At 46.1% G+C, this 18,220-nt stretch overlaps 1 protein-coding gene across 1 annotated transcript in view; it reads left to right on the forward strand.

Moving 5' to 3' along the window:
• LOC105901910 (MICOS complex subunit mic25a) overlaps nt 1-15,901 on the forward strand; it is a 29,933-nt gene extending 14,032 nt beyond the window's left edge. Inside the window, exons 4-5 of the mRNA XM_042707848.1 lie at nt 6,475-6,610; nt 15,315-15,901. Coding sequence (XP_042563782.1) covers nt 6,475-6,610; nt 15,315-15,338 — 160 coding nt within the window. The 3' untranslated portion in view covers nt 15,339-15,901. The remainder of the gene's footprint in view (nt 1-6,474; nt 6,611-15,314) is intronic.
• The last annotated feature ends 2,319 nt before the right edge of the window (nt 15,902-18,220 follow it).

The raw sequence follows: 18,220 nt of genomic DNA on the forward strand, positions 1-18,220 counted from the left end.
GAGCGCCCCTAACGAGAGGCAGGATGTATATTGTGGCGGCGACACCATTTCTTCCGCCGGAGCTCTCGAGTTTCCAGGGGTGACGGAAAGAAGAATCGCTTTCGCTCGACACAGATTTGTCACTCAGAATAACTATGATTCACCCCGACGCCACCACTGCCACTGCACATTCTCCAAAACAGAAAAGTATTCAATGTCTGTGCCTAAGATGGAGTCCCCCCCCTCAGAGCTGCTCTCTCTCTCCATTCCTCCCTCCCTCTCTCTCTCTCTCATCACCCCCTCTCCTCCTTGTTCCGAGCGAGGTGTGAGGCGTGACCATCGGCGTGGCTTTTATTAAGGGCGATGCGGCACACTGGAGCAGGCTGGGATGATTTGTCCCAGCTCTCCCCTCCTGAGAGCACTTCCTCCCTCACCCCACCCGACTCTGCCACCCTCGCTCCTGCCCCACGCTCCACATCACCCTGCGCATAATTACCGGATTTATTGTATTTGAATAATTGGTGACCTTTCGAGCGGCGTATGTGCCTGAATACAGGCAGCGTTTAAGGGGTGGTGGGGGTGGGGGGGTTGTTAGGGAGGTTTGGGCTCAGATTTGAGTCACTCGGCCTGCAGACAGTGACTGCAAAGCTTTGCCTGGACTGGTGCATCAGGGCAGAAGCTCCCGAGCGGATAACGCCGACCCCTTTGGACTGAGGGGAAAGTGAGGCGAGGCGAGGCGAGGCAAGGCAAAGAGTTTCTGCCCGGCGCCCCCTCCTCCCCCACTCACGCTGTCTCTCATGCTGCCTGTCTTTGTGTCCTCATTTCGCCAAAGGATGTGGTCAGTTCCGTTAGTCTCACTTGGTCTGCTTCTTTCTTTTTCACTTCTTATCTTTCTCTTTTTTTTCCCCCTTCATAGAGCAGAGAGATATTTGTAAAAGTTTGCATTGTAGTTGTAGTGGTTGCCATGAGGGCAAATTAAGTTAAATCAATGGAACTGAAGGTAAGGGTGTCATTCAGACCTGTCCAGTTGTGAGCGCAGAATTAAGCACAAGTCAGCCTCTCTCGCCCGTTCTTTTAAAGAACACAATAAGTGCAGCAGCATCTTGATTACGTCTCGTTTAGATGCCACGTTTTTACTGTCCTATAGCATAGCATAGTAGCATCATTTTAATCATATGCATATTTTATAACTTTACAACTAGGGCTACTACTTCAGTTGGCTTAATGGCAAATATAGTAAGGCAGTGTCCATAAATTATTTTTAATGACGCACAAAGATTAAGTTCATTTTGGTTCATAGTGGTGCCATGTTTCAGTATTACCCCACAGTTTCGAGCATACCATTATGGTGTCTCTGTTTATTATCAAATAAAAGCAAAGCTGCTTTATTTGGCAATAATACATGGGGGGGGGGGGGGGGGTGCTTTATCGTATCATACTGTCACAAGTGTGCGATAACTGTATGCCAGCACGCCGTTGCCGGTATATCCAAAAGAAAGTGTGAATGTACATTGAATGTATTGTGCAGTAACACTCTCACATTACACACGAGTAGCATGACATGTACAGGTGCAGCTGTCGACGTCTCACCCACCTGCAGTCAGAGACACTGTAATGGGAGATGCAGACTTTGAGTGGGCTAGCTAGAGCGATGGCTAGGAACAGCAGCTCCTACATGTCTGATAAACAGATCTCCGTGTAGGGAGCGATATTTACAGTGACTCAGGCAGCCACAGGTCAACACTTAAGCTATGGTAAGATTTTATTATAAAGGTTGGTCATGCAAAATATGAGGGTTTCCAAAACGAATGCTTGTCATTGTACTAGTTAGTGTGAACAGACAGTAATACACCTAGATGGTTTGCTCATATTCACTAGAATTACACATAACATCCAGAATCTCTCACTTTTACATTAATATTATTCACTGCTGTAGTTACCATGAACAAATAATGAAGTTCAGTGTAGTTATAGTTATTCTTGTTGTTAATGCTTTATTGATCTTAACTACTAAATGTAATTAATGTTAATATGCAATACCTTACCACACCATCAGAACAATATGCAGAGATTCATATATACAATATATCTTACTTGTATAATTTGAGACACTATGACACACTGGCTGACGCTCACCTGCGAAGCCGAAGTAGTACACAGTGAGATTGATTCTCAGAAATGCTGTTCATGTAAGGGTGCAGGTCACTCAAGCCTCTATTTCACAAAGTCATTCTGAAACCGAATGATGAATAACACTCCTGAAATGATGGGCCACATACCTTGCATAACGTGTAGGGTTTTTTTTGTTTTTTAAATTTCCGGGTATTTTAGAACACCACGTAATCTGGGTCTTTAATCATATTTAAGCCATTTGTTTTTTTCTCTCACTTCACTTTTATTATTTTCTGCCATGTTTAATCCCTCTCTCTCTCTCTCTCTCTCTCTCTCTCTCTCTCTCTCCCTCCCTCCCCACTTTCCCTGTGAAGTTGGGGATAATATATACTCTGCTGTGTGTCAGGGTCCTGTTTGTCCCGTCAGGATTTATTTTTCAAAAATGAACTATACATTGTCACGTTTATTATACGGTTACTTGCCAAAACGATAAAATGCCCTTCTCCAAAATACCAAAATAGTTCTTCACGCAAAAAAACGTTGAAAGCTTCAGGTGTTATGTAGCGTATTACTTGCTGACTTCAGGTTACAATGAATTTCCGTCGTGATAAGTGAACGGACTACTTGCGGAACGATATAAAAGATGTAAATCAGAGAGACAAAAACCCTGGCCAACGGCAGCGGTCATTAATTCCTTTCAGCGGTCATTATCAAGAAATATCGGACCTCTGAACGTTGGGATGGCCCATTCAATTCAATGGAACTTTCTGCAGCATTCCAAAGAGCCGTGTAATAAATGTATTTGAATGTGAGGTGTTGAGGGAGGATTGTGGGGCCTCATCCTGTAATTGAATACGAGTTGATTTAGGAGGCCTTTAATAAATTGCCATGTGAAAAATGACTCATCTCTGCTCATTTCTCTCCTGCAGTAGGCGAGGAAGGGCCTTTGGCACATTCAGATGGCTGTCCAGCTGTGTGTGTGTGTCTGTGTCTGTGTGCGTGTGTGTGTCTGTGTGTGCGTGTGTGGTGTTAGATAGAGGTTGTTAAAGAGATCATCATTTGAATCCTGCTTGGCTGATTTGCTTAAGGATGTCTAGAGGAGTGTCTTCTCCGTAGTTACTTAATGGCACTGAAAGAGCTGGATTTGCTTCATCATAGTCTTGGGCCCTGTTCACACCTGGCATTAACAGCATCTTATTCACAAGCCACTGCTTTAACAGGACTCCAAGCGTTGTCTCTTTCTATGTTGAATCCAGGTGAGATGTAAAAAGCCAGTTTGGGAGAAGGAAAAACAAAGGATATTAACAGCAATTCAGATTTAATTTGATCAGATTGCTTGCACAACATCAACCTTAATGTTATTTAGTAAACAAAAGCATAGGTAGCCTATGTAAAGATTAGTGCTGTGCAAAGACTAATTTTAAACTGGGAGGTACCAATGTTGAGTCTAAACGGCTCTCACTTAATCTGATTACATTTCACCCAGGGTATGTGCTTTTTGCCCAGCTTTTTAGTCGATTATAGTTTATATAGATATTGGTCCACATCATTATGAAAATGATTTGAGTTTTGTTTATGAAACATTAGGGGGCACAGTGAATAAAGTTTGCGGGCACTGCCCCTTTGTGCATTTGGAGGGAGCAGAGAAGTGAGATCCAATCGCAAGTGGTCACTCGAGACGCATGTGAAGACACATGTTATTGCCAGGTGTGAACTGATGTACTTAGAGATGTCCACTCGTGATCGGTGTGCACCGCTTCTTAGGTAGCTGAACATTGTCTTCTCACCTCATGAAATTCAGAGTGGTCATTTGAAAGATGTTTTGGGTGCATGTTGGACGTCATGTGCGTTTTATATGCTTGGAGTTAGGAGGTTTTGTTCGTGGTGCAGTGAGTGATTGGATATATGGTGCAGTTTGTACTTGTGTGTGTGTGTTTATGTTTGTGTTTTTGCTTGTCTGTGTGTCCGTGTTTGTCTGAGTGTGTCCGTGTGTGTGCGTGTGTGTGCTGGCCTGTTGTGGTGTACTTTTCATAGCTGGAGCCGATAGACAACTGGAGCCAATTAGGAAGCCAGGCCATTGTTTTCTCTCTCTCAAAAACAGAAGCATTCATTATAGCGGACACAGCCTGTCCAGCCATACCACAGCATACATTCATCAGAGTGGTGAGCACAAACTCTCCCTCTCCCTCTCCCTCCTGCTCTCTGCCTCTCCTGCTCACTCACTCTCTTCTGTCTTTCTGCTCTCTCTCTCTCTCTCTCTCTCTCTCTCTCTCTCTCTCTCTCTCTCTCTCTCTCTGTCTCCCTCCCTATCTGTCTCCTGTACATTGTCTTTTGTCCTACACTTTTATTTCACACTTATTTTTTACACACACACAAGCCCACATTCATACACACACACACACACACACACACACAATCTCACACACACACACTCACACATACCCATACAAACCCACATTCACAGACTCACACACACACAGGCATGCACAGGGTCCCTCACTGACATGTAAATATGCCTCATTGCTTTGACATTTTGATGGGATCTAAATCGATAAATACTAGTTATCTCACATACCCGTCACTTGATCCTCATTATTTGTCTTTCCTCCTGCCTCCCTCCCTGTCTGGCACTTCCCATCCCTCTCTCTCTCTCCCCCTCTCCCCCCCCCCCCCTCTCTCTCCACACATAGCTGGTTTACTTTGCCTTTCTGTTATTTTTTTTGTCTTCTGCTTCCTTCCTCCTCTTTTTCTCCCCCTCCATTTTTGTTATCTATCCATCTTGTGGTTCTCCGGACGAAACAGGAATCCTGTTCTGGATGGACAGCGGTCGGTTTTTGCCCGGACCTGGACGAGGACCATCAAGTTAGCAGATTAAAACCAGCCTATCGGCTACAGATATGACACAGGCCCCTTATCTGCTGGCTGTAACCTGCTCCTGTGCAAGGCTCTTTTTTTACATCTGCAGCCATCTTTAATCCTGCTGCTCCCAGGCCATGTGGCATGGTGCGAGGCTCCCAGGTCATCAGACGAGTGGAAGAAGGCCCGAAACGCTGCTCTCGCTCTCGAAGCGCGCTCTGTAGACGTAGACGTAGATGTTTTCTTCGCAGCATAGAAGACAAAAGGCAGGCAGGCAGGAAGAAAAAGAAAAGTTCTGACCTGTCCGTCTCAGAACGTTTTGATCATTTAGCTGGAACTGATGTAAATGCATTGATTTCAGAGAGGAATGAGTTGTTCTTGTATTTACAGAAGAGATGAGCACGGCTCCTCTCACTGAGAGGTTGGCCTTTGAAGAGATTGAAGGGCTTTTTCAGTGCCTCAGATGGCTGCTACCACGAGGGGTCAGAACACAAACCACTGTTGTCTGTGGGTAGGAATGCCTAATGAAGGTTAATTAAAACGAGGAGCTCGCATTCTTCTTTGTCAAAGGGAATGTGCTCGGTTTTGATTACGGTGGAAAGGGCAGCCATTTCGTGTCTGAAGACCCAGTTGCCTGATCAGAGAGGCTAACTTCTGGTCTTACTTAAAAAAAGGCAAGGATTGCACTCACAATGTTCTTTCACCCCTGGCAGAAGTTCTCGTGTTGTTTTTAATCTCTTCCCTTTTCTTGATACCAGATTCGACGTGGCTCAGTAGCTTTTCTCTCTGTATAACACCTAGCTCATCCCAGCATACCAATGTAATATTGCAGTAAGCCTTAAAGATTATGCTGTGTGTGTGCGTGCGTGTGTGTGTGTGTGTGTGTGTGTGTGTGTGTGTGTGTGTGTTAGTGACTGACTGAGGTAGCTGCTGAAAGAGTAAAATAATTGCCAAAGGTAATGATTGGAATTCAGTCTTTCATTAAAGACTGCACATTTTGCTGTATTTTTCCCCTCCTCCTGATTCATGACTGCAGCTGTGAGTTTCCTGTTTCTGCTCCAAGTCAGAGAGGAATGAAGTATTTCGGCTGAGATGCTTTAATGGGAACATCTCACCTGTAATTGAACACAGAGCTCCTGAGTTGCACAGGCAATTTTCTGCTTCAAACCCCTTTCTCTGAAATGCTACGCGATGCCATTTTAAATAACTGGGAATAACGCAATTTTATCCCAGGTTTGTGTGTGAGTGTGTGTGTGCGTGTGTGTGTCTGTGTCTGTGTCTGTGTCTGTGTCTGTCTCGACTATCTGCTGGTGGAATGTCGGAGTGATGGGTTATCTTAAGGTGAAATGATGGCACATGGTATGGTGCAAAAAAATGTGATGATGGATATGACATGAAGGCGTTTACACTGGCCAGGTTAGTATTTGCTTTAAGTCCATAAAGGCCCTCGCTAACTCTCTCTCTCTCTCTCTCTCTCTCTCTCTCTCTCTCTCTCTCTCTCTCTGTCTCTCTCTGTCTCTCTCCCAGGCCACGGCATGTACTTCCCATCTGCCCTGGGTTGCAGTCTCAGGTGCTGAACTGCTATAAGGAGAACCAACACCAGACCCTACTCTGCTCCAGTCTGGCCAAAGAGTACATGAACTGCATCAACACTGCAAAAAAGGTTTGTGTGTGTGTGTGTGTGTGTGTGTGTGTGTGTGTGTGTGTGTGTGTGTGTGTGTGTGTGTGTGTGTGTGTGTGTGTGTGTGTGTGTGTGTGTGTGTGTGTGTGTGTGTGTGTGTGTGTGTGTTTGTGTGATGGAGAGAGAAAGAGAGAGAGAGAGAGCCGTCTTTCCCTCTTTCTGTGTGTGTGCATCTGTGTTTGTCTGATTTATGAACACATTGTAATCTGTCTTTGGAGGCAAATGACATTAATAAGTGCTTTACAGAAGGTCAGATTGAATGATTTCTCATCAGTCATTCTCATAAGTGCTATCCGCAAGGAGTGTCATTCCTGATCCATGCCTAGATTGGGGATGTCACAATAATTTACACTCGAAAGTTTGTCAAGTTATATAGCTCAAATCGGCAGGCTGGTAGTAATGTCCTGATTACTATGCATCTATTCACGAAAGTTACATTTAAAGTCAGCATTTGTAATAAAGAGGTAATATTTTCAATAATTCCTCTCATATTATATACTTTATACTTTAGGGTATAATTTCACCTGTGATCACCTCAGGCTTTGTTATGGAGAGGAAACATTATGCACTCTCTTCATTTTTAACCAGTCGGTTAGAAGGAGGGCTCCAGCTTATCAAGACAAGGATCTGCTTGTCAGTCTTTGTATTTGTGTGTGTGTGTGTGTGTGTGTGTGTGTGTGTGTGTGTGTGTGTGTGTGTGTGTGTGTGTGTGTGTGTGCTCGCATGTTATTTTGGCTTAGATTCAGAATGGCTAATTTCCACCATAATCACTATGCATGACAAGGCTTCTTCATTTTCATCCCAGCTGTATGCTCTTCCAGCAATATATTTTGAATCCTTCAAAATGTTCTGGATGATCTGGAATTGGTCAGTAAAAATTCATTTAAAGACGGAACATCCATTTAATCGTCAACAGATTACTCAATTATACGCATACATAATCAGTGGTGAGAGCCACAAAAAGATAAAAGTAGATCTAGAGAAAGAGGGAGACGTACGTTAAGCGCAGATATCTCTCACTCCCACCTGCAGCCCTCGCTCACCCTTCTCCAGCACCGCCACCTCATTGGCTCGTGTTTCAGAGCCGGTCCGCCGTTTGCTTGTGGTCTCTGATATTTCTTTGTTATATTCTGAACATTTAATAAGCAAAGAGATTAGCGGTGGATGATTAGTGGCCCGAGAATCACGTGCAGACACAGACGCCGCGCCTCAGTAATCTAGTTCTTTTTGTGCCGGTCCGTACTCAATCCTTTGCTCAAACATAGCATTAATCCTCAAACAATTTCTTTTTTTTTTTCTCTCTCTCTCTTTCTTTTTTTCGTTCAAAGACCATAATGAAGAAACCAATTTTCACATTGTTGCCATTTCCTTTTAGGAAGAGCTGAGCAGCTCAGCCACCGCAAAAAAATAAATAAAAAAAAACACAAACAACGGATTAAGTTGGCACGCTGAAAGAGAAAGCTCGTTTAAGGGAAAAAAGTCACTTTCATGAAAGTGTAACTGTGTGTGTCTCTTGTGTGTGTCAGTGTGTGTGTGTGTGTGTGTGTGTGTGTGTGTGTACGCGCATGCGTGTGAATGAATGCATGTAAGGTAGGCTTGTGCAGGACGTGTAGGTGTGTGTGTGTGTGTGTGTGAACACAAGAGGCTGGCTAATGGTGCTGGCTTGGGTGTTTGTGCACAAGTCTTAATAAAACACGTTTCGTCTGTCAGGATATTGAGAGGCAGTGGCCTGTGTTCTGAATCTGTATTGTAAATGCGTCTGGGAGGTTGGTGAATGCGCTCTGTTCATTGTGTGCATCCGCTTTGTTCCCGTCTAAAACATAAGGCTCTTTTTAATTCAGACTCACTCAGGCATCTCGCACTCTAGTACAAAGCAGAGGCTTTTATTAAAAGTGTGAGTGCTCACACGATTTTGTGTGTGTGTGTGTGTGTGTGTGTGTGCGTGTGTGTGTGTGTGTGTGTGCACGCGCGCGCTTTCGTTTGTCGGCCCTCGTGCACACAAAACACAATCACACACACAGGCAACCTCACAAACAAAGTGGTGTGCAGTTGCACGTAGACACAAACACACACACAGACGCGCACACACACACACACACACACACACGCACAAACACAAACCCACACGCACACACTGGGGAGTGGGTGACTGGTTGCACCCTGGAGCGCGAGCAAAGCTGGCGCTCCTCCAACTGGAGCTGGCGCCGTGCCCCGAGCTCCACTCTCCACTCTCCGTATCTCACCAGCCAGCCGCCGGCGCACCGGCCGCACCGCTGCCCATCAGATAGGCGCCCCGGCCGAGGCGGAGGAAAGAGTTGATTTCTCCGAGTGTCCCTCAGCGGCTAATCACTCGTGCTCTCACGTTCTGCTTCTTAAGCTGCAGACAGGTATCACTGTGCTGGGGCAGTGCCTCTAGAACAACTCTAATAGCTTTCTGCGGTTATGTGTTTGGCATTGATAGATTTAGCTTCACAGTATTCATTTAACATATGATCTTATCCAGAACCACATTATTGGTGTCCATTTTAATAAAAGGGCGCTTTGGCATGTCAGTGCAGATTTCTACTAGCTGTCCAACACTACAGTACGCTGCTGGTGCAGTGTGGATTGTCTCAGCATGGTAGCATGCTAGCGAGAACAAGCTAGGATGTGTAACATGTGTAATGTGAAACATCTCTCTCCATCTTTATTTACTGCTAGGGTGTCGCCAAGAGGTTTACCAGCGATGTCAATACAGTCTGCCACAGTTTCTTTTACCGTCCCCTTTTCTCTTCGCAAGCGTCATTCTTTAAGTCATCCCTCTCTTCTCCCCCTCCCTGTAGCCTTTCTCTCTCTCTCCCTTTCTCCATCTGGCTGACAAGCGCCCAATTCCGGCTTCCACACTGCGGCAGACCCATGGAGAGGAGTCGTCGTGCTCCGGTGGCCAGTGACCGGCCCCGGCGGCCCAGGCTCCTCTTAACGAGCTTGGCCCGATCTACCCAGCGCCCAGGCTCCAGCTAACAAGTGCAGGGCTTTCAGGCTGACTTCGATCTGGGGGGGCGTTGACATGGCTCTGCTGGCTCCCAGCTGAGGCGTGGTGGGGATCCTGGTTGGTGGGGGGTGGTGGCAGGGGGTGTGGGTAGGCTGGTAGAGGTTGGTGAAGCAGCTCTGCACTCTTCAAGTGTGGGAGCAGTGAGATGTTACACACCTCTGCAACACTGCCATTATGCATCCAGAGCGATCGTTGGTCTGCTCTCCTGTCGCTTCTTTGCCCACTGAAACACATTTAGCCATTACTTCGGTTCAGCTGAATCTCTTTAGCGCTCTTTCCCTGTGTGTTGTTCTGTCTCTTCCTTTTTTTACTTTTTGCTTTCCCTTTTTTTTCTTTCTTTCCCTGACTTAAACTCATTACCTCGTTTCTCTGTCCTCGTGTCTCCGTCTTTGTCTCTCTCTTTCTTTCTCTCTCTGTGTTCATGTGAACGGTGTCTCCTCGTCCGCCGGTTTGAATGCTCTCCCTCCTTCGGCAGCGGCTCGCTTTCCTAAAGGGTATCGCAGCGTCCCCTCTGACCTGCCTCGCCTCGCTGGCACGTCTCCCGCCTCCTTCTGGAAGCTTCCAGCCCGGCACTGCCTGTCCCCTGCCCTGGCAGTGCCATTGTCATGCTTATAGGCTACGCTGACTGCAGGCCAAGAGGAAAATGTCAGTCGAACAGAGGGAGTGTAAAGCCTTTTGTCGTCTGCTGCTCTTTCGCTCTTTCTTTTCCAAGTCCACACTAAGGGATTTTGGTCCAGGAGATGTCTGTTTTTCAGTCCAATTAGTTCCAACACTTTTTAATAGGATCCTGCGCTGACTAGTGTGGAGTCTTCACGCAGGTGTCTTGAACTCGGAAAGCGAGTTTTAGCCGTCTCCATGGTTCCTGTTGGAACAGTGGGCCACATGGCATTGACCCTTGAGACTCCTCTGTTCGTAGAAACCCACCCTTATAAGAGGACCACACAGCGCTGCACACTCCAGTTAAAAGCAGACTCTGTATGCCAGAGAAAACAGCACACAATCTGGAAGGAGGTCGTTCTGAAAATAACCAGGAGAGCCTCTCTCCTTTGTACCATGGCATTGATTGGAGGGTCACTCACGGGCCGAGTGAAAATGTCGTTTTTTTACCTACTTATGACTGAATTGTTGAATAATGTGTGTATTGCTGGAACTGGAACATGGACATCTCAAGTAACATAGAAGTAGCAGTTAGATGTGAAGGCTGCCACACGGCAGAAGGGCCTTTTCTGATAAACCACGTGGCAGAGATACCTTTTCTGATAAACCATGTGGCAGAGATACCTTTTCTGATAAACCATGTGGCAGAGATACCTTTTCTGATAAACCACGTGGCAGAGATACCTTTTCTGATAAACCACGTGGCAGAGATACCTTTTCTGATAAACCATGTGGCAGAGATACCTTTTCTGATAAACCACGTGGCAGAGATACCTTTTCTGATAAACCATGTGGCAGAGATACCTTTTCTGATAAACCATGTGGCAGAGATACCTTTTCTGATAAACCATGTGGCAGAGATACCTTTTCTGATAAACCACGTGGCAGAGATACCTTTTCTGATAAACCATGTGGCAGAGATACCTTTTCTGATAAACAAGGTCACAGGCCATGACGCTTCTGAAAGGCCATGACAGGGTCACAGGCCTTCAGATAGGTGCATCTGAGAGGCCATGATGAGGTCACAGGCCTCCAGAAAGGCGCTTCTGAGAGGCCATGACGGGGTCACAGGTTACTCTAAGACGCTTCTGAAAGGCCACAAGAGGCCACGAGATAGGCAGTCTCCAGACTCCATACCTGAAAAAGCGGGACACCTGTTATCGCAGGACACTGTGCAGTATGCACGCTATTAAAAATAGGTTCTCGATGTGGTTAAGTCTGATTAGGTAAGCAATAACAGGGCTACAGGGAAGAAGAGAGGTGGCTAGATCTATACAAAGGGCTCTGGAACTTTGTCCTGAGTTAGTCTGCTTGATCGCTCTTGCCTTATGCTTAGAGTTTTGAATAACATGAAATAAACCGTTCAGTATATTAATACCTGTTTGCCTTGAGAAGTTTATTGAGAACTCTTATTGAGAATTTTCCACGACTAAAAACGAAAAGCTTTCCCAATGGTGTGCCATTTGTAAGTCTCTCCATAAGCATGTTTGTTACTGTCCATGAATGGGGCAGGATGGTTCTCACACACACACACACACTCACACTCTACCCTTACCTGCTGAAGCCTTGCCTCACTCACACACACTCACTACTCAAACATGTGTGTTCACTCACCCACTCACCATTGCCCTCTTACCCCACCACGCTCCATCATGATACCACACACACACACACACACACACACACACACATACATTCACACTCACTCACACACATACATACATGCACACACACACACACACACACACACACACATGCGCACACACACATCGATACATATATACACAAACATACATACACACTCAGACACTCACACACATACACACACACAGACAGACACATTCTCACACACTCATGTACATTTACTTCTCAGAGCTGCATATAAAGGTCCTGAAGTCATGCTGTCAGCACAAAGCAAGTGTCTGTCACCCATATAGTTTTACAAAGCACAATGTTCCAGTCAGATGCCTCTCAGCCGGCAATTGTTGCTCTCTAGCCTTCGGCTCTGTTATTTCTCTGTCACGACTCTCTCTGTCTCTCTCTCTGTCTCTCTCTGTCTGTCTCTTTCTGTATCTCTCTCGCTCGCTCTCTCTCTCTCTCTCTCTCTCTGTCTTTCTCTCCTCTTCTCTATCTCTGAGTGTACAGTCTCTGTCCTCTCTCTCTCTCTCTCTCTCTCTCAGAGCGCTGTGCTGTGGTGATATTTACCGTCCTCTCCTCCTCTCTGTCTCTGGGTGCGCGCGTGTCTCTGCCCTCTGCACACAGGGCCGTGCTGCGGCAGGCAGCTCAGCTCAGCACTTAAAGACGCCATTTACTTCTTCTCCACCGTGTCCCTGACCTCCGTCCCACAAACATCTCTCAAAAATAATCACTTTCTTTATCCCTCATGACCCCCCCCCCCCCCCCCCACACACACACACACACACACACACACACACACACACACACACACACACACACGCACACACACCCGCGCCTTCAAAACAATGGCAAAAGAGAGGGCGAGAAAGAGAATGACGCAGAAGGGGAATGGGAGGCATCGGATCGGAGGTTGGAAAAAAGAGAGAAAGACGGAGGCCAGTGAGTCAACACATCATTTCAGTCTGGGTTTCAGAAGAAAGCACCGAAGAGAAGTTGGTTTTATTGTTGCATGTTTAGTGTTCAGGATTCATTCACATTTTTAAGTATGCCACTCAAATAGAGTATGTGTCACTGTGTGCTGCTCTTAAAGGTACAGTGTGTAGTTTGTAATATTTTTTTTCATTAGTGTTTAATTACCTGTAACTATGAATTATTGTCTCCGTTTACTTTACCTGAGAACAGACAAACCAAAACACTGGCTCAATGTAGGGCTTCACATGCTTGTAAAGGTAAGGGAATTCAGCTGGTTGAAATTCAGCAACCTCACCACTAGGTGCCACTTAAAAGGAAATACTGTACCTTTAAATCTCCCTTGTATGCTGTAGCAGATATTTTGTAATTTTCCACTAACAATAAGACCGGAACACCATGGTCCTTCACGGAGATATAAATGTATTTATAGACATAGGCAAAGGACAGTTTGAGTGAAGGAATGAGAGAGTGACCAGTGGCATTTAAGTTACCACTCAGCAGGCAGTGGTGGTCTGTAGAGTCAGTTGGGATGGTGACGTGATGTGAGCACCTGATCACTGGGTCACTGTAGCAAAGGGAGAGAGCAGTCAACCCACCCGGGACACTTGAACCCGGGACTACAGGGTACCAAACCTGTACTCCGACCGCAACGCCAAAGAGCCAGGCTGGATGGTATGGCAGTCATAGCACATACTCATCTGTAGTGACGGTACTCTGTCACAGTCACTCCAGAGGAAACTCTATTATCATTACTGAGGTGAGCAAGAACACATAATTAAACCCATCTCTCATTCGGAGGTGACCTGGACAGCCGTGCAAGGAAGAACAGTGACCAGTGCATGCACACACACACACACACACACACACACACACACACACACACACACACACACACACACACACATATATATAAATATATATGTGTCTATACAGGCATATGAACACACACTCTCACACACACACACACACACACACACACACACACATATATATATAAATATATATGTGTCTATACAGGCATATGAACACACACTCTCACACACACACACACACGCACAGACACCCTGTCGGGCTCCATCAGTGTCGGCCCCTAATACGGCCTCATTAGGTGGTGGGGCCGGGTTGGGACCGGGGTGGACGCGTGACATGTCATTACGGGACGCGCTGAATTGATAATGCAATAAAGCCTGGGCCCCCATCAGCGCAGCACAGGGCAGCGCACCTCTCCCCACAGCTCTCAGCTCTCAGCTCTCAGCTCTCAGCCGGCCACTGACAGAGTACCGACCGCTCCACATCAGCCCAGGTCACAGCGTGGCCGTGCTGGAGGAGGAGGAAGAGGAGGATGAGGAGAAGGATTCAGGATCATCTCAGTCTCTCTCTTCCTCTTTCTCTCACTGTCACTCACTCTGTGGCACTTGCTGTCTGATGGTGTCGTTTCTCATGGTCATCCTTGTGACTGTTTCTCTAGCTCTTGCCATCTGTTTAAGATTTTTGACTTTCCTTCTCTGTTTCTGTGTCTCTGTGGTCCTCATCTCCTCTCCTCCTCGTCTCTTCATCTCTCATTCTTCTCCCCTCGTCTCCTGCTGCTATTCATCCCACTCTATTCTCACTTCCTGGTTTTTCTCTCCTCCCTCTCTTCACGTGTTCCCCCTCTCCTCTCACTGGCTCTAGTCCCAGCCTTTCTCTCCCTGTCTCTCTCTCTCTTTCCTTTTCACTCTCTCCACCTCTCTCTCTCTCTCTCCCCGTCTCCCTCCTCTCCTCTAACTCACCTCTACCCATCCCATGCTCATCCCTCCTTCTCAAGCTGCGAGCGAATCACACTAATGTACTCGCCGCCTTCCAGGGGAGTTTGCAGCCAAATGAAATCACTTAGTTAATGGAAGTTCTTTAATGAGGCCGTCCTCTTCTGGGTGTCAGGGTTTTATAAAAAGGAGGGACGGGGGCGTGAGTGTGTGTGTCTGTGTGTGTGTGTGTGTGTGTGTGTGTTGGGAGAGAATGAGAACGGGGCGACAGTGGTACAGTAGGTAGAGAAGTCGTTTAGTAATCAGAAGGTTGCTAGTTCGATTCCCTGTCGAAGCGTCCTTGAGCAAGACACTGAGCCCCTAATTGCTCCTGATGTGCAGTGTGCCATCAGTGTAAATGTAAAATGTGTATACATCCTTGTAAGTCGCTTTGGATAAAAGCGTCTGCTAAATGACTAAATGTAAAATGTAAAATGTAATGAATGCATGGATGTGTAAGAAGTGATTGAGTCAAGTGCTTCAGCTTGTGTGTCATTTTTCACTGTGCATATCTGAGATTTGAGTAGCGTGTGGAAATGTGAGACAGAGGTGATGGCCATGTCCAGCCAAGGCATTATGACTACAATGTCGTCTCTTCCTCTTTCAGAACACAATGGTCAACCACGGATGAGGAAGAGGAAGACCAACGTCCAGCACTACTTTTTCTTCATGATCGCCCGGACTCAAAACTCCAGATACCACTTTTACTCCAGTGTTCGTGCGTGTGTGTGTGTTTTGAGAGAGTGGTTGTGTGTCTGCATCGTAAACACACTGCTGTCGTTGTCAGGGTGCGCCTTGACGCAGGCAGACGTTGGCACCTCTCTTATTTCATGTTTATTTTATACATTTTAAGCTGCTGTCATTTGGGTGTCGCACAGATATGCTAATCAGGTTTTTTTAAATAAGAACTGTGCCAGCTTCTGCCAAGTGCAAGTACGCTACCAGCTTGAGTAATCAGCCCGTGTGTTTACGCTGTCAGTACGTGTGTGTGTGTTTGTGTGTGTGCGTATCTGTGAGTGTGTGTGTGTGTGTGTGTGTGGTTTGATTAGACCATGTTGAAGTGAAGAGTGTTATCATGACTTGCCATCTGCCTCCATCTTGGGGCTTTTTTGTTTTTGGGTGAGGAGCCTCGGTGGCTGTTGGCTCGTGTGTTTTCACAAATTAAGAAGAAATAAAAATTCCGTCCAACAGAAATCAGCAGCGCACCTTTTTTTTCTCTTTGTACTGTGGTGATGGAACCTCCCTAAGGCACGCAATCACCAGTGTGTGTGTGTGTGTGTGTGTGTGTGTGTGAGTGCAGGAGAAGCATGTTTAAAGCCTTTGAATGTGCAGGTGCCAGCTGAATTTGTTAACTGTGCAATAGGCAAAATATATAAATATATAAATATAAAGCACACATTCAAACCATATCTGTGAAAGGCAGTTTTGTTATCTGTGATGCACATCGGCTCTCACATACATTAATACACATGAGCCGCTTGCCTTACATGTTGTTTGGTGTTACTAAAAGCCCTCCATTAAAATGCTCTGCACTCACACAGCTGTCATACAGCGTCAAGCAAAGATGGCTCTTTTTCTTTTTTTTTCTTTCTTCTCAGCGCTTCGTCAGCCAATTATCTCCCGACTCCTCCTAACGAGCAGATATATGCTGCTTCCATGTTGCCCTTTTTTCTCTCTCCTTCCCTCTCTTTTTTCCTCATCTTTACTCTTCTCTCTCTCTCTCTCTCTGGTATCCTCTGGCTTAACAGTGACTTAACAGTCAATTGCTCACTCACTCAAATTTGGCCCTTTTCATCCCTGAACTCTTAAGGCGGTTGGCCGTTTCACTGGCATGTGGGCCAACCGTTTGGTGACATCAAAGTTGCTCACCGACCGCATCGACCCAGAAATCGGAGCATGGAAGTCTTGCGATGCGTCGAGATTTTCAGCTGCGAGAGAGAGAAAGAGAAAGAGAGCAAGTGTTCATCAGCATGCTCTCTCTACCATCTAACTACACATAGTGCTGTGAGCTGAATCGGGTCGGTTAGCATGCCGGGGAAAGTGTGCCTGACTCCAGTCATCCAGAGGTGCGTTCAAAATAGCAAAGAGAGGCAAACGTTTGCCAACATTTTTAAACAGTTTCTTTTGTTTGCTTTGAGTTCACTGTGAACGTTTGTGAACATACACAAACGGTCGGAGGAGGTAGTTCTCGGCAAACAGACATGGACGCTGGACTGAGAGTTACAGTTTAAATCGAACAACTTGGAATGTTCACACATTTACACACGTTTACACAAAAAAACGTTCAAAGAAAACACATTCGCCTTTGTTCGCCAAAAGTGAACACACCTCAGGTGCTCAAAGTCCCCCCCCCCCCCCCTTGGTTTCCATGGCAGCGATAGCCGTCAGCGGTGTGTAGGTTCTCTGACCTCTGCTTTCTTCCTCCTGACAGTCGCTCTGTCTGTTCTTTCACTCATCTTTTTCGCTCTGCTGCTCTGCTTGTTCCCCCACTGTGCACTGTGCTCTTGTGTTCACTGTAACGTGGTCTGTTCGGTCGCTTGGCCATTCCAGCTCTCTCACTATCTGTTGAGCCACGCCGTATGTGGAACGCACCCTCTCTATCAGTTTCTGTCGCACTCCATACGGCACCATTGGCAAACCCTAGGCAACATCTCAGACAGGGATACAAGCACTCTTCACTTCAATCAATCAGATCCAGGCTCTGGTTCAGTCTTCGCTCCCCTTGGGTTTCATTTGAGATCCTTCAGTTGCAGCCAAGCAAGTCTGTCCATACCCAAACCTACATATCAATGTCCTAGTCACACTCCCTCTAGCTCTTGTGCGGTTTATTGGTCATCTGCAGTCATATGGCATGCTATGATTAAAAACAACTCTCAAAGAAGGAGCACGTGTACGATCCCTTCACCCCACCCCTCCCCCTAGCAAGAATGTGCATGTTTGTCTGAAGCATGTTGTCTGTAATTCAGTATATAGTGATCTTGAACATGGCATCTTGGTCTCCCTTGAAAATACAGTAACCATGACTTAAACTCCAGTGTGCGTGTTTGTCTGAAGCATGTTGTCTGTAATTCAGTATATAGTGATCTTGAACATGGCAACTTGGTCTCCCTTGAAAATACAGTAACCATGACTTAAACTCCAGGGAGTAGTGTGAGAATACAATGTCAGTCGCTCTCTCTGCCAGGGTCTTTCCTCTCACAGGCTTTAAGAACACTTCCAGTTCCCCGATAATATTCATAAAGCGACTAAATCATAAAAGCCCCTTTACTTTTCAGCTCCTTCCAAGTCATTATTTCAATTCTCTTAGAAAAACTATAATAGCACATACACACGCACACACACTGCCACACACATTTCTCTTTCTGTCTTTCTCCCTCTTTTTTTTCAATGGATTGAATGCGCAAGGAGCAGAAGAAGGTGGTCGCTGAGTGCTGGTTGCCATGGTAACGGTGAGGCGGCTGATTGGTGTGGACAGCTTGAAGGTAGCGGGTCAGAAAATGGGATCTTTCTCTC

This window comes from Clupea harengus, chromosome 5 (genome assembly GCF_900700415.2).
Source record: "Clupea harengus chromosome 5, Ch_v2.0.2, whole genome shotgun sequence".
In the NCBI taxonomy this organism is placed as follows: Eukaryota; Metazoa; Chordata; class Actinopteri; order Clupeiformes; family Clupeidae; genus Clupea; species Clupea harengus.